Source organism: Aspergillus candidus (genome assembly GCF_002847045.1).
Source record: "Aspergillus candidus strain CBS 102.13 unplaced genomic scaffold BDW47scaffold_2, whole genome shotgun sequence".
Classification (NCBI taxonomy): domain Eukaryota; kingdom Fungi; phylum Ascomycota; class Eurotiomycetes; order Eurotiales; family Aspergillaceae; genus Aspergillus; species Aspergillus candidus.
Window position 1 is genome coordinate 385,644 of NW_020194007.1, and position 24,601 is coordinate 410,244.

A 24,601-nucleotide genomic window follows, 5' to 3' on the forward strand; every position below is an offset into this window, starting at 1 on the left:
CACAGCATTCTATCTTCGACGATATAAACAAGACAATGACAGTTCAGAGCAGTGAGGGAACACTTTGCTTGTCAATATTTAAAAACTTTCATTTACCTTTACTAATTACTGTCTCAAGTGGCTAGGGCAACCATCCTCCTCCGGAAAGGAGCCATTGCAATAGATGTTAGCATCCAACAGCCATCTCACCGTTCTGATCTCCTCAAATTTTCACTTTGAAAGGGCAATGCATAAGGTACTAGGTTCGATTCTGTACAATCCATACGTCACCTCAACCAAGGCCAGAAAAAAAAGAGGAACCAAACAGAATCAAAAAAAAATGCCAATACACAATCCACAAGACAAAAACTGACAAATTATATGTATATACTAAGCTTAAACACCGATCCAACTAAAACCAAAGCTGTATCCAACTACCACGTGCACCTAGGAAGCCTTCTCAACCGCCTCATGAACATCATCCGCATCCGCCTCCTTGATACTCTGGCGACGCACCTCCTCCGCATACTCAGGCTTGAGCTGACCGTATTTGTCAAAGCGGTGTGGCTCTTTAATAGAGTGGTGCACGACGTTGAACACGTTGGTGGTCTTCTTGAAGATGTCGTCCATTTCTTCGAGCGAGCGGTAGCGTGTCTCGGGGTAGAAGAAATATACAATTGGGAAGATGACAGCGTTGCTTTGGTTGTTAGTATCTTCACCGTTTCTTTTATGTTTCTTGGAAGAGGGGTTTGGGAGAGGGAGAACGTACATCACGGCGAAAATAACATAGGTCTTATACCCGATTGTCTTGAACGCGATGGGGGTGATCATTACGACGAGGAAGTTGAAGATCCAGTTTGCACTATTCATCATTCCATGTGTGAGTGGTTCTGCCTTGCAAAGGCGCGGGTATCGAAGTAAGGGGTATACCTCGTTGACAACGCATTAGTCGGTGCGCGGATACGCAAAGGCACAATCTCAGCCGGGTACAACCACGTCATGCCTAGCCAGCCCAGTGCGAAGAAGCTGTTGAAGACGAACAAGAAGACAATTTGCGCGGGAGCCGCCTTCATGTTCTTTTCGGGCTGGTGCAGCTGCTCGTAGCTGACCGCTAGGGCGACCATGGAGAGGGACATTCCCGCTGCCTTCAGGTTCAATTCATCGTTAGCATGGTATATTACATCTGGACTTGGAGTGGGTGGAAAGGATGACGCACGCCAATCAGCATAAGCTTGCGACGACCTGCCATTTCGATGATGAAAATCGGAATCAGAGATGCCAGGAAGTACTCGGTGCCGTTGCAGGCGGCGATCAACTTGGGGTAGTTGTTTTCCGAAAGGTTGATCTCGTCGAAGAGTTTCGGGGCCTGGGAAGTCAGCCTTTAGCCTCACCATAGTAGGTGGAGACAGGGGATGTGGAAACGTGGCTGGCCATACGTAGTAAGTAATAAGATTGATCCCCGAGATTTGCTGGAACATCTGACAGACGTAGGCCAGAGCCACACGGTGGAATTCACGGTATTCGGTCATTTGGAAGAGACTGCGGTACGAGCCCCGGGACATCTCTTTTACAGTCTGCTGCACAGATCTGTATTCGTTCTGGATGAACGGATCGTCGCGGTTTTTTTCATTGAGAACCTCGAGTACTTCAATGGCTTCTTCGTCGCGGCCCTGCATCACGAGCCATCGCGGTGACTCGGGGAGGTTGAGAATGGTGCCGAAGATGATCAGGGCGAAGACGATTTGGAACGCGAGCGGGAAACGCCAGGAGACTTCGTTTTCGCCAATCCATGCCATGCCTGTCTGATTCTAAGTCTCTTTTCTTCCTCCGTTCCCAAGCGGGATGTCGTCGACGGTAATGGACTCACCATAATTCAACCAATAGCTAATGGTGATCCCCGCTGTGATCAACATGCCTTCGACCATGACGAGCTTGCCGCGTGCATGCGCCTGCGCCGTCTCCGACTGCCACGTAGGCACAGTACTGGTGTTCATGCCATTCCCCCATCCGGTCACGATGCGGCCGACAATCCACTGGGGCAGATCGTACGCGCAGCACTGCAGCAGCGCACCGATGGTCATAACGACCGACCCCCAGAAGATCGTCTTCCGACGGCCCAGCGGGTTCCCGACGAAGATGGTGAACACGGCGCCCAGGAAGCAGCCCAGATTGTAGGCAGCCACTGCGATGCCTTGATAGGTGTTGCGCGCGGTCTCCTCCGCCTCCGAAATGCCTTCCTCTTTGGGGTTGATCTTAGGGAAATATTTCACGAACGACGGGAGGTCGAGCAGACCACCTGTTACGCCCTGGTCATATCCGAAGAGCCTTGTGTGGCACATGTTAGTGGGCACGTTCTCGTGTTTTCCCGGTGAGCAGGTAAGAAAAGGGTGGGAGGATGTACAGGAAATCAAGACCGGCAATAAACCCGATGGCCCAGTTCAGGGTGTTACCTCGCATGCCAAAGTAAAGAGGGATGCCAAACATTGTGGCGGAGGGGGTCACTGGCTCGTGACAGTAATGCTAACGAATATGGCTGGAAATGAGAGACAGAAAGTCGACCCGATCGTGAAGGGCAGGCTGCGACCTTCAAATATGCGAGCGCCCCCCAGTCTCATGTACGAAGAGAAACAACAGATCTTGCTCCATTTAGATAGCCCCATCCGCGTTGACAATTTAGTGCAATCCGGGCGCAACACTGACACTGGGCAGACAGTTAGGGCATCATGCGACGGAAGTAACCACTTCGCCAATCAGACATGGAGAAGATGGATCCCCGCGTGGTGTGGTCGATTCCTGATTCAGTTAACCCGGGTTGATCGATCATCAATATGCCTCAGGCTCTGGTCATTCACTATCTGAGCGCCAGCAGGATGCACTACTAGGGTCAAGCGTCATGGTGGAGCACCAAGCATCGGCTGGCAACTCTTGATACGGTTGGCACTCGAGGTGTGATTCTCATTGGGCTGCACTGCCATGGATGTCGTCCGCCGCCTTGGTTGGTCCACCAGCTGATCCAGGTGGCCCAGTTGGCCAAGTTGTCCCAAGAAATCCAGCGTGGAGACTCTCTGACAGCCCGTATGGGGCAAAGGACCGTGAGCACCATATGGCGGTAGGGAGTACACTCACAAGACACACTGAGAACGCTGAGGATCTCCACGGGCGCAAGAACCCCCGAGCTTCTCGAAGTCGAAGGATGCGAATGGTGGCATCAAAAAGCGACCACGGTAGCAGCTGCATGCGATCGCACCCAGGATTTCCAATCTCGGCACGCTGATCCCTATAACAAACGCAAGTCAGGCTTACACTGTCAGCGCCCCCGCCATCGTTCCAAGTCTTTTGCTTGGGATCTCCTAAATCGGTAGTGATCTCGACGATTCCCAGCACTCCAGCAGTTGTAAACACTATTTACGTACACATCCTGAACAGCTAATCTTACACACACAATCTCCCCCTGACATCTTATTTCACATCCATGTCACTCAGCCACCCGTGTCGTCAAGCAGATTGACTGAACTGATAGGGAAGAAAAAGCTTATACGAGGCCGCTCGCTGGCGGACAGTGAGCACTAGACCAGACTCATCCTAGTAAAGCCAGCCATTGCCGCCACTGATCGCCCTTCCAGGCTTATTTAAACGACGTGGGTAGGTGTGTCATCGACGAGGCTGTATTACTCCGTCTATTCATTTTCCAGTCTACCGTTCCCGGGCAAAACGCCTAAATGAATAATTAATAAATATAAAAATAGTCGATCAACCCCGACTCTCCGTGAATAGGGGGGTCATGCGTATATGCGGGTGTATGCAAAGCGTGGCCCGTAGCCCCAACCTAATAACAAAGTGGTTGCATGCTACCCCCTCCTCTCCAGCATTCTCCAGTTTATTTCCCCCACATACCTGGGATCGGGCCGGGCACATACACGCGAGTTGCGACAGGTGCTCCACTGCACAGTGTACTATTTTCTGTATTTGCTGCGAATATAAGGTGCTTTTTTATTTCTCCCCTTCTGTTCATTCGAGGAGTGTTTGATAACTGTATGGAGGGTACAGCTTATTCTTCCATACTTGCTGCCACGCATGTTTTACAGTAACCTAGAAGGCAAGCTTGACTCTATCAACTCAAGCCCAGGAATCGACCGTACGGAGTAGCATATAGAATTATTAGATCTAAAACATTTAGTAAATACTCCGTAGATAACCGCCCCTACGTCATGCATTGAGATTCATCTACAACAGATGACAGAATGGTGATCCAGGCGGCGAATTGATTGGCTAGCCACTCCCAAATTACATCTATATTGGTCTTTATTATCGAATGCAGTCATGCGGCTACGTTGAATCACAGACTTCGGTTTATGAGATTACTACTAAGCGTTGGAATTGTTCCAACTTCTGCTATCTTTTTCATACAAAATGATAGGGGGGGAAGACAAAGGTAAGACTGCTAAAGTCCAACTAGAAACATGTACTATGGCACAGTGGTCATATATTTCTAACCTTATATCCTGGAAGTATTTTGTCATATCTCACTATATAACAATGTGTTGAGCCGTCAAATGGATTGATCCTCTTACATACTTACATAAAGTAGAATCTAGCAGGATCCATCGAAAGAGAAAAGAATAAAAAGAAGAGATAGCTATATACCACAGAGCTATCTTATCTTAATACTAACAGCTGATTCCAAACAGACACCATCTCCTGAAGAGTCCCAGTAACAGAATTCTAGAGTTAGTATTCTAGGCATGGGTATATATGGAGAAAAGAGATGAAAACGCAGATTCTTGTCAAGCTTCAAGTTTAATATGCTATTGAAAGTAAAGAAACATTGCAAGTTGTATATAAAATGGCCAAAAAATGTACACAAGGTCTGCATGATCAGATAATGTATGACCGATCAAATTCACTATTTCCGTAACCTATGAGTGGGTGTACTAGGAAGTGATTTGGCTTCTGTCGAGAGTAGCTACCAGTAATGTGTCCAAATCTATAAAGGGCACCTAAAACAAACAGCCGTATCTCTCTTGGCATTCTTGAGCAAATCTCCAGGTTCGGTTGAGTTGGAGCGTATAATGCATTATACCTTCTATAAATCCCAAGACACATTCAACATGTCCTATCCCAGTAGATTACAGAACGCAGTGCTGTAGAATATGGAATATCTACATAGCAGATGTGGAGATACTAGTAGAACAGTCCAGCAACAGTGACGGTTTATCTTATGACGTCCATGGGACTACCTCGAGGTTTCCCTCGTCTATTCCACATTAATTGGTACGAGAAAGCATAGAAAGAGATACAAATAATCAGATCTTAGAGTCCTAAGCACTAGAAAATCTGGTTCCATCATGCATATACTGTATACAGCAATATTTGCGTTCTGGCCTATCATAGTCTTCAAAATACCCTTCACTTTTCATGTCATATTAATCAAGTGAATCTAACCTAGTATATTCTATACCTAATAAATGGGAATTGCCACTCGGCTATAAAATCTATCATGACACTTTCAGCTTTCGTGAGTCATTCTATACTCAACGCAACATATGCTAAGAATAAGGATTGCAATGATTTATTCAGCCCTGGACGGGAGATGTAGCCCCTGTATACAGAGTACATCTTACAGTGCGAGTAGGACAAGTATCCAAGTACAGCATAATAGATAAAGTGATCCAAAGCATATATAACCAGATTAACACAACAGACAAAGGAACAAAATTTCCAATTCTAGGAGAGCAGAATCAAATCCGGTAGAAGTCTGGGTAAACGATCAAGCATCGACCCCACACCGGCTATTCAAATGTCCGTCGGACAACCTCCGAGCATCATCAGATCCTGCTTCTTTTGACTCATGCGTAGACACCATTAATCAATGCTTATCTATCCTTGTCTATAACTCATCCTTCAACTTTCATCGTTGATTCTATATTTAAAATCAAAATGAAAACCTACAGCATCGCTGCAATCCCCGCAGACGGCATCGGGCCGGAGGTCATCGAGGCGGGCATCGTAGTCCTCAAAGCCCTCGCCGAAACTCTCAACACCTTCAACCTAAACTTCACAAACTACGACTGGAGCTCGGAGACGTACAAGAAAACCGGGGCATACATTCCAGAGGGGGGACTCGAGGCGCTCAAAAAGCACGATGCCATCCTCTTCGGCGCAGTCGGTGCTCCCGGTCTGTGACATTCCCATACCCCGCACGTCTAAGACACAAGAAATCCAAATAAGCAGAATGAATATCAATATCAATAAAAATTTCCACTGACAAATCAGACGTCCCCGACCACATCTCCCTCTGGGGCCTCCGCCTCGCTATCTGCCAACCCTTCCAGCAATACGCCAACGTCCGTCCGACCAAGATCTTCCGCGGCACCGAGTCCCCCCTCCGAAACTGTGCCCCGGGCTCCCTAGACTGGGTGATCGTGCGCGAAAACAGCGAGGGCGAGTACGCGGGGCAAGGGGGGCGCTCGCACCGTGGACAGGCATGGGAGGTCGCGACCGAGACGGCTATATTCTCGCGCCACGGCGTCGAGCGCATCATGCGCTTTGCGTTTGAGACGGCACAGAGCCGCCCGAGGAAGCTGCTGACGGTCGTTACGAAGAGTAATGCGCAGCGCAATGGGATGGTACTGTGGGATGAAGTGGCAAAGGTGGTGGCGAGCGATTTCCCTGATGTTACGGTGGATAAGATGCTTGTGGATGCTATGACGACGAGGATGGTGTTGAAGCCGGAGTCGATTGATACTGTTGTTGCTACTAATTTGGTATCTCTCTTTCTTTCGGCCCCTTCTTTGTTCGGGCTTGGCTCTTGCAGTCTCCCTTGGGAACATGGCTAACGAGGTGCTAGCACGCGGATATCTTATCTGATTTAGCAGCTGCGCTGGCTGGATCGATTGGTATTGCGCCTACATCAAACCTCGACCCTACTCGTGAAAACCCGAGCATGTTTGAGCCGATCCATGGCTCTGCGTTTGACATCACGGGGCAAGGCATCGCCAACCCTGTAGCGACATTCTGGACGGCAGCAGAGATGCTGGCTTGGTTGGGAGAGGAAGATGCATCAAAGAAGCTGCTCGACTGTGTGGAGAATGTCTGTGAACGGGGAATTCTCACGCGCGATCTAGGCGGCAAGGCGACGACGAGGGAGGTGACGGATGCTGTTGTTGCGGAGGTTGAGAGGTTGGGGGCGTGATTTTGTCATGTCTTTTAGGCTATCTACTTTGGTGACTAACTTATCATGGTCTATCTATCACTGATAACCAGATATTGTAATGGTCAGGTTGGTGTGCATCAATAGCCTCAACCATACTATTAGTGCATGTATACTGCAGGTTCCCCGCCCATGCATCACCAAGATCATCAACAGACCCATCATACACGACCTTAACATCCCCAGACATGATAAAACCCACCTATCTACCTCATACCAACAAACCTACTAGTCCCCAGAAGGCTGCATTAGCAGCAAGGATCGCCTATCTCCCACCAATAACCCCATGGTTTCTACACCCGCAGTCTAAACCTAGTAAGGCTTCTAGATCCTTGCTTCACCAGCAGCACCAATAACTACACGCTTGGCTCTCTCTTATCAGGGTTCCTGCGGTTCGTGCTGCCAGTTCATTGAGCTCAGCTTACTCTATTCAGTAGTGGATTTTCGTAGAGCTAGAGCTGTATTATCGTGGTGATGTATTGTTGTCGGCTTGGCTAGATAAGGCTTGCTTCGCCTCTCAGCTCGATATCTCGATTGATCGACTGGCTAAGATGATCGTGGTTTGGGGGGTGAGGGGGTATAATTATGGGGTGTCCGTCGCTCTGTGGTTCTGGGTGTGGAATTTGACTGTTGATGATATAGACGTAACACCTGAGATAGGAAGACGCAGGAGCTATGGCTGAGGTAGGACCATCCACTACGGTGCAAGATGGATTGGCCTCGCTAACGACAGAGTTCACAGCCTGAATACGACCCCTCTATCCCCCAAGGCGGCGACCCAACAAAGGTCGACGTCAACACTCAGTATGCCGGGTTCGAGTTCAACTACGTTTACATTCTCGCATGTACCTTTGTCGTGTACCTGATCTTGCCTGGCATCGGACTTCTGTATAGTGGTCTAGCACGGCGCAAGTCGGCACTCTCGCTGCTGTTCCAGGCATTCATGATCCTAGCGGTGTATGCCCCCCTCCTCCCCCTCAGGAAGTAAGGCCGCAGTGTCAACTAACCAAAGCAGAACAACATTCCAGTGGTTATTTTGGGGCTACTCGCTCGCGTATTCCCGCGATGGAGGCCCCTTCATCGGCACGCTCAAGAATTTCGGCATGATGGACGTGCTAGTCGCCCCGTCCTCGGGATCACCTGTGCTCCCGGAGATTCTCTTCTGTCTGTATCAGCTGCTATTCTGCGCCTGCACTGTATGTTCTCTCTCGTCTTCATCGACGACTACGCTGACCGCAACCAGGTGATGATCGTCGTGGGCGGGGCCTTCGAACGCGGTAACATCATCCCCTCCCTAATCTTCAGCTTCTGCTGGGCCACTATCGTCTACTGTCCCCTGGCGCGGTGGACCTGGAGTAGCCAAGGCTGGCTGTACAATCTGCCCGCGATTGACTTCGCTGGCGGAGGGCCCGTCCACATCGCCTCGGGGTGTTCCGCGCTGGCGTATGCGCTTGTACTTGGTAAACGGCGCCACGACGGCGAGGCTTCGCTGCGACGCCCGCATAACCCTACCCTTGTCTTCCTGGGGACGGTCTTTATCTGGACTGGGTGGCTCGGGTTTAACGTGAGTATCAATCCCCTCCTCCCCTCCACCGACATCATCTCCCCGTCCTACGCAGATCGATACTAACAAGAAACAGGGGGGGTCCACTCTCAACGCCAGCATGCGCGCCCTAATGGCAATTTTTAACACCAACACAGCAGCCTGCATGGGCGTCCTGGGCTGGGTCCTCGTCGACATGCTCCGCAACAGAGGCAAATTCTCCGTCGTGGGCGCCTGCGAAGGCGCCATCGCCGGCCTGGTAGGCATCACGCCCGCTGCAGGCTGCGTATCGATATGGCTCGCAGTGGTGATCGGGTTCATAACAGGGATAGTATGTTCACTACTGCAGAACGTCAACGACTGGCTGCACATCGACGAGGGCATGGACGTGTTCAAGCTTCACGGGATCGGCGGCATTGTCGGCGCCTTCCTGACGGGTTTGTTCGCTACAGAGTCGATCTCGTCGCTGGACGGTGCTACGGTCGCCTCGGGCGCTATTGATGGTAATGGTATCCAGGTGGGGTATCAGGTGGTGGAGATATGCGCGATCTCGGCTTACTCGTTTGCGGTGTCGTGTGTGCTGTTGCTTGTGTTAAAGTATATCCCCGGGATGAAGCTGCGGGTGGATGAGCAGGGGGAGATGGTGGGGCTGGATCGGGCGCAGTTTATCAATGAGCAGATTGGGGATTGGACGTTGGTGGATGGGTTGGCGATGTCGTCGATACTGGTGGGGGTTCAGCAGGCGCCGGGGTCTTCGTCTGAGGGGGGTGGGGAGGTTAGGAAGGCGGATACATGATCCTTATAGATCCTTCGTGTTCAGTCGTGAGTAGTGAGCGTAGTATCAATCTTATCTCTGTCAATATGTAGATTTCCATTATTGATCTATCTATACATACACATACTTACCCGTAGACATCAACGCGGACATAGACGTAGACATGACAAGACACAGATGTACGGGGTATATGTCTTGAAGAGATATGGATGTGTCTTAATTATCCGTACTTATTCCCTCCACATTGAACCCTGCATAACAGACCCTGTCAGCAATGCAGCATGAGTCAGTCCCACCTACAATTAAATGAACATGTTACCCTAGACCCACTTGAAATTTGACATTGTAGCTTGCAAGCTTGCCTGTATTCATTAATATATAATAGGAATGTAGTCCGTATACGTATTCATCTCGTGTATGTGGCACGATCAGCAGGTCTGGCATTGTGCTGGTCTCCTTACTATCAGCTGCGGGCGAGACGGGCCTCGAGCCATGCCACTTACCCAGGCTATCATAAGTGAGTACTTTATAAAACCTGTCATTGAACCGTCAGTTGCTCCGTGCTGATTATTGACAGCTTAGAAAAGAGAAAGATCACCACGTGTGTCAAACATTGACAAGAAAAGGGCCACCTCATTTCAAAAACCCCATAGCGCAAATGAACAGGGTAATATCGACCAAACCCAGAAAAGTAAGGCGGGAGACGGTGATGACGCATGCATCATAACCAACTCGGCCCATGATTGGATCCTCAGGCACGGCCGGACGGGGAGTGGCTGGAAACCCTGGAAACCCTGGGTCGAGCTTACGTCAATGCGACATTCCTCGTCCGGTGTGGGATTGGTGGGGACAAAGTCAATTGGTTTGAGATTTCATTAATCTATCCGGGATAATTGCGATGGGTCGGTGGGTTTGGTTAATTTTAGATTTTGCCTTGATTTCTCGGAGGGTTGGACGTGGACATGGACATGGACATGAGACATTGTACGTCGGATATGATCACGCGGACTTATACCTATATATGGTCATGTATATCAGGAATGTATGGGGTGATGTTAGTATACAATGAGGTGACTGTTTAATGTAACTACATGAAACTAGATAAGGCCAACTTCAGCAAGGAAAGTATAAAAAATCAAATCAAAAAGAAGGGAAAAAAAAGAAAAAACGTTACAGCCAGAGGGCAGACTAACTGTATCCGGCTAGCGTGCCCCGGGCGATCGGCAGTCGCGTCCTCAGGCCTATCTTTTCCTCTCTCTCTCTCTCTCTCTCTTATCGCCTCTTTTCTCTTCTTCTCTCCTCCCTTCCCTTACCCACCATTCCTCCTCTCCCCTCTCCCCTCCCCTCCCCCTCCTCCGCCATTCCACACGTCGACTCCCTCCTCGACTCTCGTCGTTGATTCCTTCTTATCTTGCTCCATTCGAGCAAGGGCCATTCGTTTATTACCCTCTTGATCCCCACCCCCCTAATAATAATTATCGACCCCCTCCCCGCCTCCTTGCGATACGCCACGGGATCAACACAATAAAAGCTTCACCTCTCGAATCGTCCACTCTATTCGCTTGCCAGACCATCTGTTCACTCTCGAATTATACGTCCAGGCCATGCTGATCGGAATCAACGCGTGATCTGCCGCGAATATTAACCGTCAACCCAATGGGCAAATGTACGGGTTCTTCCCCCATCTGGTCCACGAGTCTCACCCCGCTGACCCGCACCCAGGGAACTATGGTGTCGTCCTGGACGCAGGCTCGTCTGTAAGTATCGCGACTCTTGTCCCGGTTTCGAAGCTCATCACCATCAGGGGACCCGAGCGCACATATATCGATGGCTGAACAACTCGACGGCGCGCAAAGCCGCCGATGACGACGACTTGAGGTCACTCCCGGAGATCAAGACCAAGTCGTCCTGGACGATGAAGACCCATCCTGGTAGGTGTCGGAAACGCTACACGTCTTGTACGCCGCTCATATCGTCCAGGAATATCATCCTTTGCCAGCAGACCGGAAGAGGTCGGCCCCGAACACCTCGCCGACCTCCTCGACCATGCCCGTCAGATCGTCCCGCGCGAATCCCACAAAGAGACCCCGGTGTTTCTCCTCGCCACCGCCGGAATGCGATTGTTGCCCGACCGCGAGCGGTCCCTGCTCCTCGACCAGATCTGTTCGTACACTCGCGCCAACTCCGACTTCTGGCTCCCCGATTGCGACGTTCACATTCAGGTCATTCCCGGGGTGACAGAGGGACTGTACGGGTGGGTGGCGTCGAATTATCTGCTCGGGGCATTTGACGCCCCGGAGGCGCACGAGCACGGGAACGGGCACCACACGTACGGCTTCCTCGACATGGGCGGCGCCTCGGCCCAGATCGCCTTCGCGCCTAATGCCACCGAGAGCGCCAAACATGCCAACGATTTGACACTGATGCGGTTACGAAATGTCGATGGCTCGTCTCAGGAGCATCGGGTGTTTGTCACCTCCTGGCTTGAGTTTGGCGTGAACGAGGCCCGGCGCCGCTACATCGAGGGCCTTCAGGAGGCCAGCGCTGTCGACTCTGCGCGGGAGCTTCCCGATCCCTGCCTTCCGGCGGGTTTGCGCACCACGATGGACGGGAAGCCCTGGTCTTCCAACTTGTCCGGGTCCCACCTCGTGGGCACCGGCCGGTTCGACGAATGCCTGCGACAGACCTACCCGTTGCTCGACAAGGATGCACCGTGTCTGGACCATCCGTGTTTGCTGCACGGCATCCACGCCCCCGCGATCGACTTCGACGTGAACCACTTCATCGGGATCAGCGAATACTGGCATACGACACACGACGTGTTTGAAATGGGCCACAAGGACAAAGCCTACGATTTCAACACTTACCAGGAACGGGTCCAAGCGTTTTGCTCGCAGGACTGGGCCGCCATCGAGAGTGGGATGCAGCGCCACGAGTGGGGCAAGAAGTTGGACCAGGAAAAGGCGTATCAGATCTGCTTCAAGGCCTCCTGGGTCATCAACGTGCTTCACGACGGCATTGGCTTCCCCCGCGTGGGGTTGGAGGATACGAAAGGCTCCCAGCACAACGGCACCGCGGAGGTGCTGTCGCAAACCAAGAATAAAGGCTACCTGGACCCCTTCCAGCCCGTCAACAAGATCGACTCGACCGAGGTCAGTTGGACGCTGGGCAAGATGGTTCTGTACGCCTCGTCGCAGGTGCCTATGGGTGTGGAAGATTCGCTGCCGGTTGGATTCGGCAGCAACGTGGCCGGGATTCCGGCCGATTTCCAATATCCGAGCGTGGAACTGATGCTCACCCCGGATACCCACGGCGAGAGCTGGCATGATGCTCTGCTCCACGGCCAATCGTCCCGTCGGGTTCCTGGATTTATCCTGTTTCTGCTCATCATTCTTCTGGCGACATTTTTCCTGTGCGGGCGCGGCCGACGTCTTCGGATGTATCACCGATGCAGCAATCTCTTCCGTCGCAGCCCGTCGCACCCGAACCACCCCAAAAAGCGGCGATTCCTTGGCGGCAAACTTCCGTTTTTCAGCGCGCGGCCCCCATCCTACGAGCGTGTACTTGAAGATGGCCCCCAGGAGTTTGACTTGGGCAGTGGCGGGTCGAGTCCCAGCTCGCCCGACGGCCACAACTCCGACGCGGAATCGGGCTTCGCCCCGCCGCGACGCGCCCAGAGCTGGGGCACTAACCACACGCCAAGCTTGAAATTTGGACTGGACAATGCATCGACCGGGACTATTGGCCTCGGCATCTCGGCAGGGTCCGGGACCGCCATGGATCGGGCCGGTCTGGTCGTGCGGACAGAGAGCCGCGACCACTTGGCTCCGGTGGCCCTGGGACCGACCATGAACGGCCGGCGTTCGCGGACCGGCAGTCCCAGCCGAACGCAGCAGCATCGGTCTCCAAGCATGACGCCGCTGTCCCACGATTAATGTCCATCACGTTTATGCATTTTGGAGTTGGTAATGGGTCAGTGGACGGGCCGATGGCGTTTCCTTTTCTTCTTGATATAATAATGAAGTTCGCTCCAGCGAACTAGGATTAGCTTAATGATTGATGTACTATAGAAGTCAGCTAGACTGACATGATCTTCTTCATTCCTCCTTATCCGTAGGATTCATACAAAGTACTCCGTAGTGGAATGTAGGTATACCGAAAACTAGGTCGATCGTCATATCAGTCACGTGATGCGTCACTCACCGCCCGGCAAATCCTGAAGCGGGAAGCTTGCTTTGCTGCAGCGCAGATATCTTCACGACAACGCCTCACATTCCCATTACTCGATACTTCCCGGTTTCTTCCTTCCTTTCTCTCTCTTGTTTTATTTATTTTGCATGATACCCATAGACGCAGAAGCAAACCACCCACCATGCGATTGACTGTCGAGCTCATCCAAAACTCGCTGTCCTACATCAACCCGCTCAAGGACCGCGAGCTGGACCTCCGAGGTGCGTGATAATACAATCCGCCGCCCTGAAAAGAACAGATACTACACGGAAGAGCTGGATTGATATTGGTGTTTTTGGATCTTGGTGGTTGTAGGGCATAAGATTCCTGCGATTGAGAACTTGGGTATTGCCAAGGTTGGTTTCTTCCTTTCTATTTCCATCCGGAGAGATCGAATGCACGGTTTGGAAATAGGGAAAGAAAGAAACTGACAACCTTGGTATTATAGGAACAAGATGCGATAGATTTCACAGATAACGACCTCTCCTCGCTCGGAAACTTCCCGTTCTTTCCCCGCCTGCACACGCTTCTCCTCGCGCGCAACCGCATCAAACACATTCAATCTTCGCTGCCGGCTTCGCTACCGCATTTGACGACGCTTGTGCTGACGGCGAATAATTTGACCGAGTTGGCGGATCTTGATCCGCTGAGTGGGCTGCCTAAGTTGACGCATTTGGTCTTGCTGGAGAACCCGATTACCAAGAAAGAGGTATTTCCTCTCCCCTCTCCCCGGTTTCCTTTCACTGCCGAGAATAAGGACAGCAATTACATTGCCCGCATCGTCCCCCGTGTTTAAACCAAAAGCTACGCTAACGCGGAACGTGTACAGCACTACCGCTCCTGGATCATCTGGCGCATCCCCTCCATCCGCTTCCTCGACTACCAAAAAGTGAAAGACGCAGAGCGCGCCCAAGCGCGCGAACTCTTCGGCGAGTCCCCCTCTCAGCCAACAACCCTCGCTTCCAAAATCATGGGCATCAAGTCGCGGACGTTCGACGTGCCCTCGTCTGCTGCGCCGGGGGCGGACGCAACGCAGGGCGACAAGGCGGTGCGGGTCAAGTTGACGGATAAGGAGCGGCGTCGGGTGGAGCGCATGATCCGCGAGGCGAAGAGTTTGGCGGAGATTTCGCGCCTCGAGAAGGAGCTTAATGAGGGCCGTATACCGGGGGGGCCTGGTGGGGGTGTGGGGTATGATGATGATGATGAGGATGAGGATCGGATGGAGACGTGATATTAACCTTCTTCCTCCGCATTCTTTATTTTAGGTCCTTTTGTTTGTTTGAAAGGGTTGATGGGCTCGGCGTTGTTTGTTTGATATTCGATGTTTGAGTATCTGGGCTGTTACCCTTTTTCTTTTTACATATGAAAAATATGGCATTATATGGTGAATCAAGGGGTTGATTATCTACTATATTTTCTGATGCTCATGAATAAGGATAATCTTGGCTCTTGATTATCAGCTTATCCGTTTATCAGATTGGATATGTCTATACGTATTGTGTCTTGCCTGTCCAGGATATTGCTAGTTCTGATGGACCAACCCTTTAACCACCTGATATCAAGTATGCAACGAATACCAATAAGTATGAACAGTCAATAGGAAATACCTAGACTTCAATAGATAATATCTAGCATCAACTCCAACGAGCGAGGGGTGTGTCAACGAGCTATACAGGGTTCAATTCCATTCCATCGTGACATACTATACCCTTGCCAGTGACCATTGTCCCTTTTTCTCTACTTAGTTCATTGCGATTCTTTTATCAATTAAAAGCGTTGTTCTCTTTCAGACCAAGGCTACAATATATAGAGTATACACATAATGAGCGAGATAAACATCATTGTTAGTATAGTGCCTCAACATGGCCATCTTGACGTGCCTATCGATACAGGAAGATAGATCCTCGCGGTGCATACTTTGACCGTATCCAGTACAGATATATGTACCCATGAGCGACCGTAGACCATCTCGATGCATTATTCCACGAGATTGATCTGAACTCGTGACATACTTGTGCTGCACGGGCAATCCAGGTCTCGCTTTTATCGATACCATTGATGCCTGTTTCGTAGGCAGTCATGGCCGTACGAACTAGTGGTATGCGCTTTACAGCGTTTACTCTGGGTGTGGCTTGAAGCAGTGCCATCACACGTCTTTTGTAGATGAAATTTTCAAAAAAACCAACGAAGATGCAATATCACCATTTAAGAATCTGTCTAGAACAGTTGGCTGAGTGATTATGTTGTACAATTGGTGCCAGTGTTGGTGATATCTTGACGCCGTTGATGGATGTTAGGATGGAGATGCAACATTAAACGGCGGTTGAGGAATAGAACTAATCATGTGCATGACTGCATCTTTTTATTGAAATAACAACAGCAATTATTAATGATCTGGAAAACAACAACGCGCAGTATAAGCCATACTATAGTGGAATAGTTAACAGGCAGACCGGAGAAGGCATCCGAATTCGATAAGATACCCCCGATAAGATAGATAGAATCATCGACGTCAGCCACCGTCCATGTCCGGTTCGTTCTCCTATCCATATCCGAACTAACCCTCAATTCAATTCAGTCAATTCCTTACATACTCATCCAATTTACAAATCAAAGAGACTACAATACATTCCACCAAAGTGGCCACCAAACGCCTCACCACCCTCTTGTCCCACCTCTCCCACCTCCCCAACAACCCCTCCAATCCAGCACCCCCCAGAACGTCCTCCAAAATGTCCTCCACCAGCAAACCCACCACCGCCGCACCCTGGCGCACCCCCCTCGAATCAAACCTAACAGCCCACTCCACAACCTCCTTCACCCTCTCAACCGCAACGCTCGACCCAAAAACACACCTTCCCACCCCCCGCTCCCGCACCTGCGAACTCCGCGGCTTCTTCCCCACCCCGCCGCTCCACCCCTCCGCGCTGCAGGCCCTCCGCGCGCAAAACGTGCCCCTCAACCCGGCGCTTTACGAGGGCGACCTGCTCTCGCTCACGACGGATGCGCGTATGGAGAAGACGGCGCAATTGCGCGAGTCTGGTGGGGCCGTTGAGGCGGTGTTTTGGGTGAAGGGCGCGATGGTGCAGTGGCGGGTGAGGGGGTGTGCTTTTGCGATTGGGGGTGGGGGGGAGGAGGAGGGTGTTGCGAGGGAGAGGATTATGGGTCGTTTGAGGAGGGTGACGGAGACGACGGGGGATGATAAGGATTGGGATTGGGAGAGGCTGGTGACGGCTTATTTTGCGAATATGTCGCCTGTTATGCGTGGTTCGTATATTCTTCCCCCTGGGTTTTGATTGCGTTGTGTTTTTTGCGTTCCTCCTTGTATTCGATCCTGCGATTGGTTGGTTATTCGTGGCTTATTGCTTACTTCTCGAGCAGGCACATTCACAGCACCACCCCCAGGACAGCCCCGTTCTCAAGTCCCCGCCAACCCAAACTACAAAATGGGCGAGCCACTCGAGGACCTGCGCGATCCAGTAGCGAGGGCTAATTTCCGCGTCGTGGTTATCTTGCCGGACGAGGTAGAGCGGTTGGATCTGTCGGATAATGCGAATGTTACGCGGCGGCAGTGGACGCTGGGCCCTGAGAATGGGGAGTGGGTTGAGGAGGAATTGTGGCCTTGATTTGGCTTGTGTTGGTGTGATGTTTTTTATGGGATTGGTTGGTATATATGGTTTGATTTACTAGATACTGTTTATCGATGAGGTAGATGTGGTGTTAATCTGAGGGCTGCATAATATCATTTATAATTATATATCTCCGTATAATCACATCACCCTTATCGCTTCTTGGCTACAATCAAGACAATCCACCATCAACACACCCACACCTCCACAACACCAAACCCAAGCCCAACCCAAATTCAAATCCAATATGAACCCATTGAACACGTGGAACGATTCGAATACTACCAACCCGGCGGCTACCACCCCGTAGAAATCAACGACCACTACCACAGCCGCTACCGCATCGTCCACAAGCTCGGCCACGGCACATTCTCCACAATATGGCTCGCCCGTGATGAGCAACTTAACAGATATGTGGCGCTCAAGATTCTGAGGGCGGATTCGGGGCCTGTTGAGAATGGTGTTTTGGCTCAGCTGGCGGGGTGGTCGTTGGATGTAGGCGCGACGATGGTGCCGGCTGTTTTGGATACATTCACCATTCAAGGGCCTAATAGTGAACATGCATGTCTGGTGACGATTCCGGCGAGGATGAGTTTAGCAGAGGCCAAGACGGGGTCGTGGATTGGTCTTTTTCGGATTGAGGTGGCGAGGGCGCGCTGGCTGCGCAGCTTGGGATGGTTGAGGTATATGCATGAGCGGGGATTTATGCATGGGGATCTTCATCGGGGGAATATACTTCTCCTCTTCCAGGCACAGTCTGACTTGGATAATCTGTCTACGAGGGAGCTGTATGAACTTTACGGAAAGCCAGATCTTGTGCCCGTCACTCGATATGACGGCCAACCGCCTCCACCAGGCGTCCCCAAACACGGTGTCATCCCTATCTGGCTCGGAGCATCAAGCAAAAAGATCACACTCCCAGAAGCGAGAATCATTCTTACGGATTTCGGCGAGACGTTCTCTCCGGCACGGGAGAAGAGATTCGAGTCCCGTACTCCTCTGCTCATAAGACCTCCTGAGGCTCTATTCGAGCCGACACGGCCGCTAACTTTCTCGTCTGATATTTGGTCGCTTGCGTGTACTATCTGGGATATTGTAGCGCAGCGGTCGCTGTTTGAGGGCTTTCTCACGGATGAGGACGATATGACTTGTCAGCAGATTGCGGCGCTGGGGCCGCTTCCGAGGAAGTGGTGGGAGAGATGGAAGGGTCGTGGAAATTATTTTAATGATGACGGTGAGCCAAATAATCGAGCTACGTCGCAGTATGGGCCTTTGGAAGATTCCTTTGAATTGGATGTTCAGAAAGCGCGGGTTCGAGAGGGGATGTCGCCGTTTGGATCGGGTGAGCGGGATGCTTTCTTTGAGATGATGCGTTCGATGCTTGCTTTTAGGCCGGAAGAGCGCTTGTCTGTGCAGCAGGTGCTTGAGGCTGAGTGGATGGTGAAATGGGCTATTCCGGAGTATGAGAAGATTCGAAGCGAACGGGAAGGCTAGTAGTGGAGTTCCTCCTCCCTGACGGGTGTGTTTTTGTTTGGGCCTTTGGCATTGTCAAGTGGTGATTTGGATTGTAATCTTTATCTATTGGATCTTTTGGGGGAAGGTCATCATAAATTGGAACTTCTCCAGGCGAGGTAGCATCTCTCCAATACATGAAAGCCCGGTGTTGCCGTAGGATAAACTGGGAAATGTACTGAGAAGCAAGTTATTTGCCAACACCGGATCATTGGCATAGTCCTTCGTACCAGTTTGCCATACTGATGTTTGTTAGTTTCAACCCGGAAGATAGCAAAGTCCTGCCGTGGCAGGTCAAGATCACTACACGTGACCGAGACGATACAAAAGTCGCTGCGCCCACACTCAACCGGCCAGTCCGGAAAAGTGGCACTGATTGGGGATTCCTCCCATCTCCTGGGCAGAGCTGAGTTGCTAGCTGACAGCTGGACTGCACGCGATGCGAGTGTCCGTCCATACTCCGACAGCAGCAGGAAAAGATTTCGACTTTCATAGTCCCACACTAACGCCAGATAGTCCGCTGGATCCTCATGGCCGTTGGAGAAGGCAGGAAGACGAAAACGTCACGGCATCTTCCGTCAACTCCATATCTTCTAGAAAATAGCCTCGGGGGAGGACACCGCCAGTTCGTCGGGCAACTTTGGCGGCGCGGACCCGCAATCCCTTAGACAGCGAGCATCCGCTTGACAAAAAGCACTCGAGAAAGAAAGAGATTGTTCCTCGTCAATCAATGGGGCGATGTCATTCTTCCGTAATTGTCGCAGTGGCCATACCACGCAGAGAACAGCTCTTTTTCAGGGTGCGGTTGCGCCCGTGTGTCGGCCAAGAGCTCTGAACCTGGGATATTGAGTGAAAGATGTAATAGTGGATGACGATCGAAGAACGTCGTTCGTGCGGCGCAGGTCGCCGTCAACTAGATGGGGATTTTCGACTTTGCAAGTGCTGACGGGTTAGCCCCCCCCTATCGAGTGGGCAGCTTTCTCACCGTGCACTTTCCTTGGAGGCGTTGGAGAAGCTGATTGACCGGGGGTCTACCTTAGTTTCAGGTGTTGCCCATAGCACCGAGCAATCCCTATTCGAGAAACATGCCAACCTGTGGATTTGTACGACGGGGTCGTTTGCGGGGCTCAGAGGGGTGCTGCCATTGGTGTTGGCATATATGTCGCATCGGCGATCCTAGTCAATCCTAAGCCGCCAGTAATTGCGGCACAGGAGAACGATGGCCCGAAACTCTTTAGTTAGATGGAGTGGTGGCCCTGGAAGACATGCAGGGCGACGAGCAAGGAGAAGATCGAAGTTGGAACTTGGAAGGGATGACACTTGCTTGTCACCTACGGGGATCCACCGTTTTAGAGCCCGGATATCACACTGTGCTGTTCGCCGCCATCGTACGAGTCCTATGGTGCAGTCCGTATTAGACGATATGGGATGGTCCACACTGTGATCAATCTTCTCACACGACCCTCGTGGGATCATCCAGGATCATCTGTTTCATAAATCTCTGTTGTCCATGGGATCACCGATTTAATCAATTCGATCAGACAGCCACGGTACTCCCCGGAGTCATCCCTTCCCCCTTTTCGTGCGTTTTCAACTAACCCGGTCCATGCACTAAAGAGCCGTGCCGCCCAGCCGAACAGGACAGTCGAGTTGAGCGGGCGATATCCAAACAGGGGCAATGGACGAGAAATTGGGGGGAGGGCAAACGACGGCAACGGATCGGCAGATCCACTCTCGCCTGGAGAAGTACCTCCTTAACCTAGTTGGGGATTTCATGCTGGTTTAGTCCATCTCACCAGCTAATAATAATGCGTGCTTTGGACATTAGACTTAATCTAAGTCTCTGACTGTCCGGTCGCAGCAGACAACCGTTACGTGTCATGCCTGTCTAGGGTAAGGATGCCGTTAGAACGTGCAGACCCAGGGTCGCCTTGACCGTGATCCTCTATTGACGGTCCGGAAGTTGGAATCAGTATAGAAAGATGGAATGTGAGATGGGTGTGGAAGACGTATGCAAGATGCAATACCACATTAACCCCCGTGGGAAATTCTCCATCTATCTGAGTCGGATGGAGCCGGTGGTGTCTGACATAAATGAAAGGTTCGGGGTAGTTATGAATTGCCTGCTTAATACTGATAGTCAGTACTCCGTACGGCGTAGATAGTATAGTTCTGTCCAGGTTGATCACGGAATGTCCAGCCTCAAGACCTTCCCTTGTCTGTCCTGAAGTGTTCTCGACCAGGATCATGATCTGAAGCCACATGAATGAAACAATCTCACCGCCAAGATTGATATGCGGGTCTGTTTCCGTCCGTCTAGCTTTCACCATCCTATACTCTATTTTCTGGTTGTGTATCTCACCATAAATATAGAGTAGAAGATGATTTTATAACCAAGTAAAATAGAGTATTAGTATAGAATCAATCATAAGGAGACTACTGGACTGGTTCCATGGTACCTGTCCTGTCATCCAAGACCCATGTGTATTTTTCCGTATTTTCCTGACCCACCTCGGGCTGCGAGTTCGGGCATTCCGTGGAGCCTAACCCTGATCGGTTAGATCCATACATACCCGCTTCCTTCGTGACAATACCCGACATTCAATCTATCTTACTGTCCCTATCCTAGAGTAGTATCACATCCTTACCCCAAGTATCGCGTACCACCTAGTACTTCGTACTGCGTACTAAGGCCGGGTACTCTCACTCCCCCCTCCTCCTCCTCCTCCTCCTCCCGTTGTCCACTCACTCTTTAGGTTTTCTCCTCGCTTCTCTCCACTCGCCATTCTAATCCACTCCTTCTACCTCCTGTTCTTTACATCTCTCTTTCTTTCTTCCTCCTCTCCTACTCTTCCCTTCAGAGTCGTCTATCTCACCCTCAACGGATCCCCAGGATCTTTAGGTCCATCACCTTCCCCCTATCGACATTGTTGATTCGAAGTCCCTTCTCTGGCCGCAGTCTATGGAACTCAACGTCTAGACTGGCATCCACGCTGCCTCGGCTTCTGCCACATTTCGGAAGAGAAGATACTGTCACGACCCATTCCACGACGAGACGATTATCCACTGTACATAACCCGCGACGCCCTGGTCCGTTGGACGTGGTCTGTTGTCGGATCTTCCTCCCCGACCCAAGGAATATTCCCCGACATTCCGACCTCAGAATTGACAGCATCTCGGCCCACCCCCAACATGCCTGTCCCCGTCGACCCCTTGGTCGCATTTACCCACCTCTCCGATAGCCTCCCACTTTGGACCGCACGGTTGTCCGAGCTGAGCGCCCATACGACGGCCAAACATGTCGAGTACTCGGATGCGTTCAACCGACTGACAACCGTCAAGCCACGCCGCCGCAAGAACAGCTCCGTCTGCTCCATCCACACCGAGGATCTACAGACCGACGTCGAGCCCAGTAATCCCCGCAAGCGAAGTGCCGACGACGCACCCTCAATTGATTCAGGTGACCACCCGACCCTGGTGAGCCGCCGACACCGCCTGGTCATCCACTACGATGGCCACACCCAGAAATCGCTGGAGGAGATGGTCCGTGACATTGGATCCGCGCGCAACAGCCTGCGTCGCTCCAAGATGTCGCAGCTGCCCCTGGAGGGCTTCCGCACCGGCATGCTCCGACACAACTCCCGCCCCGGCTCTGCGATACCATCGTTCGGTCAAGAAGACGACAAGGGTGGAGAAGACCAGCTCCTGGCCAACATCCGCAGCGCCCGCTCGCGCCGTGGCCCGCCGCCGCCCAAAGTGTCCGCACCACCCCAAATATCGCCCTTCGACGTGGCCGATAAACAGCTTGAGCTGGCCCACGGCTTCTGCGAGTCAGCCGCATACGCCTTCCTCCGGGCGGGCGACTGTGCCACGGAGCTCCGCGGTGTGGAGGACAAATTCAAGGCTTTGCTTGAATTATCGCTAGCTGAAGTACGACGACTCCAGGCGGAGCAGTCTGAGAAAGACGAAGAGAAGCCAAGCGAGGAGCCCGCTCCTTCCATCACAATTGCCTCCGTCCCAGCCGACAAACCAGACGGGTCAACCGAAGACGCCATCGAAGTCGACGACGGGACAGAGTCCGTCGAGTCGCTGGACCTGACAGCGTTCCGGTCTACACGACGGATGATGCGTGGCTAGTGGATCATCGTACATAAACTGCCAAATTCTGCACAGATTGATATTTTGGCAGATTCTCTCTGATTTAGCGTATCCTTTGTTAGCGATGATACCTGGACCAACTCTCCTTTCCATTAACTTTTTTTTATTCCACTCTTGGTCATTACATCTACGGGCTTTGGAGTCCCTATCTTTCGTTTCGATCTTATTGGCTGTAATCGCCGGTCTAGTTTTCATTCATTTTCATCGGTCAGCTGTTGCTCGATCGCAGAGCATGGCGTTGGGGGAGTTTTATGATACATGATATTCTACTTTGTTTTTTTGTCTAAACATAAATATATTTTCAATGGACGATGATGATCCTACTCTACTTACTCCACTTACTCTACTCTACCTTAGCTTGTTCACAAATATAACAGATTGAAATAATAAATAGCAGATTGAGTATCCGTACTATCTATATTCAATCCGACTCGGGGAATAAAAAGAAAAAGAAAAGACACCGCAGACAGAAAGAATTGTACAACACCACATAAAGAAGTAAGAAAGGTTACATAGTAAATGACATTGTCAATATCAAGTCCCCCCCAAATCGATGAGTTGTCAAACCAGGATCCTGCTGTGCTTGAACCAGCGTAGCGAATCGTAGCCAAGAAAGACACTGACACACCAAACGACCACGGACCGTGTGTGGGACAACCAAACAATCAGACCAGACCAGAGTGACAGGCAGACAGTGGACAGCGGACGGGCGGGAAGATCACCCAACCAAGTAAGATAAAATAGAATAAAATAAACACAACCAAGCCAAGCCAAGCCAAGCCAAGCCAGCCTGGCTGTCTGTCTGTCGTCGGACAGTATCTTTTTTTCTTATGTCTATTGTCATGTGGTTTGGATAACTAACTAACTGACTAGTTAGTATAAAACAAGCGAGGCAGTATGTATAGTATGGTATGTATGTATGATATGGTATGGTAAAATACAGCAGTGGATAAAAACCAAAGCGATAAACAAACAAACAAACACCATATACGAAAACGAGAGAAAAAATAAAACAGCCGGGAACCAGTTCCTGTTGGATGAGTGGTGGGTCTGTGAGCGGAGACTGAGAGAGCTATTAGGTATGATTGGGGGTGTTGAGTGTTGTTGGCGTCGGGGGGAAGCGCTTCCGGGGCGTGATCGGTGGGTTTTGCCTGTTTGGGGTTTGTTTTCTTTCACCTGTGGTTATGTTTTATTACGTCCGGTGCTGGTATTGATTAGAAGTGTGGATTTTGTTTGTTTGGTTCTTGGTTGGAGGGTTAATGTTCTTTGATCTTTATATTGTATGCCATGTATATAGGTGCCTAGGCAGTATATTAAATGTGTGGCATTGATTTACGGGATCATGATGGTTATTAGTATTACCCACCTTACAAATAGACTCTCTTACCTAGATAGTATCATGGTCAAGTAGATCCTATCTCTTTTGCGAAGGTGCAGAGTACGGATCCATATACTAACTATATGCTACACCGTACTCCGTATCAAGACGAAGTATCAAACTAGCCCAGAGACTGCATAAGAGCCATCCCAGTCTTCCAAGTTTCAATCCTTCATCATATTGACGT

The 24,601-nt window shown here is 50.9% G+C and overlaps 8 protein-coding genes across 8 annotated transcripts; 7 read left to right on the top strand and 1 right to left on the bottom strand.

The window, feature by feature from the left end:
* Positions 1-426: 426 nt before the first annotated feature.
* BDW47DRAFT_131450 (sugar porter family MFS transporter) lies at positions 427-2,463 on the bottom strand (the record flags this gene model as incomplete). The annotated part of the gene is made up of 7 exons (XM_024817313.1): positions 427-676; positions 749-841; positions 910-1,124; positions 1,196-1,345; positions 1,416-1,777; positions 1,847-2,304; positions 2,381-2,463. 7 exons carry the CDS (start codon positions 2,461-2,463, stop codon positions 427-429), a joined length of 1,611 nt encoding a protein of 536 aa, XP_024676188.1.
* A 3,355-nt stretch (positions 2,464-5,818) lies between these two features.
* On the top strand, positions 5,819-7,217 carry BDW47DRAFT_97996 (putative tartrate dehydrogenase). The gene is made up of 3 exons (XM_024820541.1): positions 5,819-6,154; positions 6,253-6,743; positions 6,827-7,217. Exons 1-3 carry the CDS (start codon positions 5,917-5,919, stop codon positions 7,169-7,171), a joined length of 1,074 nt encoding a protein of 357 aa, XP_024676189.1. The 5' UTR covers positions 5,819-5,916; the 3' UTR covers positions 7,172-7,217.
* A 471-nt stretch (positions 7,218-7,688) lies between these two features.
* BDW47DRAFT_25491 (ammonium transporter) lies at positions 7,689-9,576 on the top strand. The gene is made up of 5 exons (XM_024818579.1): positions 7,689-7,873; positions 7,932-8,146; positions 8,205-8,385; positions 8,433-8,753; positions 8,830-9,576. The coding sequence occupies exons 1-5, from the start codon at positions 7,865-7,867 to the stop codon at positions 9,526-9,528; spliced, it is 1,425 nt and encodes a 474-aa protein (XP_024676190.1). The 5' UTR covers positions 7,689-7,864; the 3' UTR covers positions 9,529-9,576.
* A 1,038-nt stretch (positions 9,577-10,614) lies between these two features.
* On the top strand, positions 10,615-13,607 carry BDW47DRAFT_98000 (putative nucleoside diphosphatase (Ynd1)). Its single transcript, XM_024820542.1, has 4 exons — positions 10,615-11,173; positions 11,230-11,264; positions 11,312-11,438; positions 11,488-13,607. The coding sequence occupies exons 1-4, from the start codon at positions 11,164-11,166 to the stop codon at positions 13,440-13,442; spliced, it is 2,127 nt and encodes a 708-aa protein (XP_024676191.1). The 5' UTR covers positions 10,615-11,163; the 3' UTR covers positions 13,443-13,607.
* Positions 13,608-13,735: 128 nt separating this feature from the next.
* On the top strand, positions 13,736-15,155 carry lea1 (U2 snRNP complex subunit LEA1). The gene is made up of 4 exons (XM_024820543.1): positions 13,736-13,958; positions 14,053-14,093; positions 14,186-14,446; positions 14,567-15,155. The coding sequence occupies exons 1-4, from the start codon at positions 13,880-13,882 to the stop codon at positions 14,966-14,968; spliced, it is 783 nt and encodes a 260-aa protein (XP_024676192.1). The 5' UTR covers positions 13,736-13,879; the 3' UTR covers positions 14,969-15,155.
* A 1,144-nt stretch (positions 15,156-16,299) lies between these two features.
* On the top strand, positions 16,300-17,508 carry BDW47DRAFT_25540 (uncharacterized protein). The gene is made up of 2 exons (XM_024818581.1): positions 16,300-17,004; positions 17,119-17,508. Exons 1-2 carry the CDS (start codon positions 16,470-16,472, stop codon positions 17,361-17,363), a joined length of 780 nt encoding a protein of 259 aa, XP_024676193.1. The 5' UTR covers positions 16,300-16,469; the 3' UTR covers positions 17,364-17,508.
* A 545-nt stretch (positions 17,509-18,053) lies between these two features.
* On the top strand, positions 18,054-18,860 carry BDW47DRAFT_114893 (protein kinase-like protein; the record flags this gene model as incomplete). The annotated part of the gene is made up of 1 exon (XM_024814733.1): positions 18,054-18,860. One exon carries the CDS (start codon positions 18,054-18,056, stop codon positions 18,858-18,860), a length of 807 nt encoding a protein of 268 aa, XP_024676194.1.
* A 2,774-nt stretch (positions 18,861-21,634) lies between these two features.
* On the top strand, positions 21,635-23,354 carry BDW47DRAFT_98006 (uncharacterized protein). The gene has a single exon (XM_024820544.1). The coding sequence runs from the start codon at positions 22,071-22,073 to the stop codon at positions 23,013-23,015; it is 945 nt and encodes a 314-aa protein (XP_024676195.1). The 5' UTR covers positions 21,635-22,070; the 3' UTR covers positions 23,016-23,354.
* Positions 23,355-24,601: the final 1,247 nt, after the last annotated feature.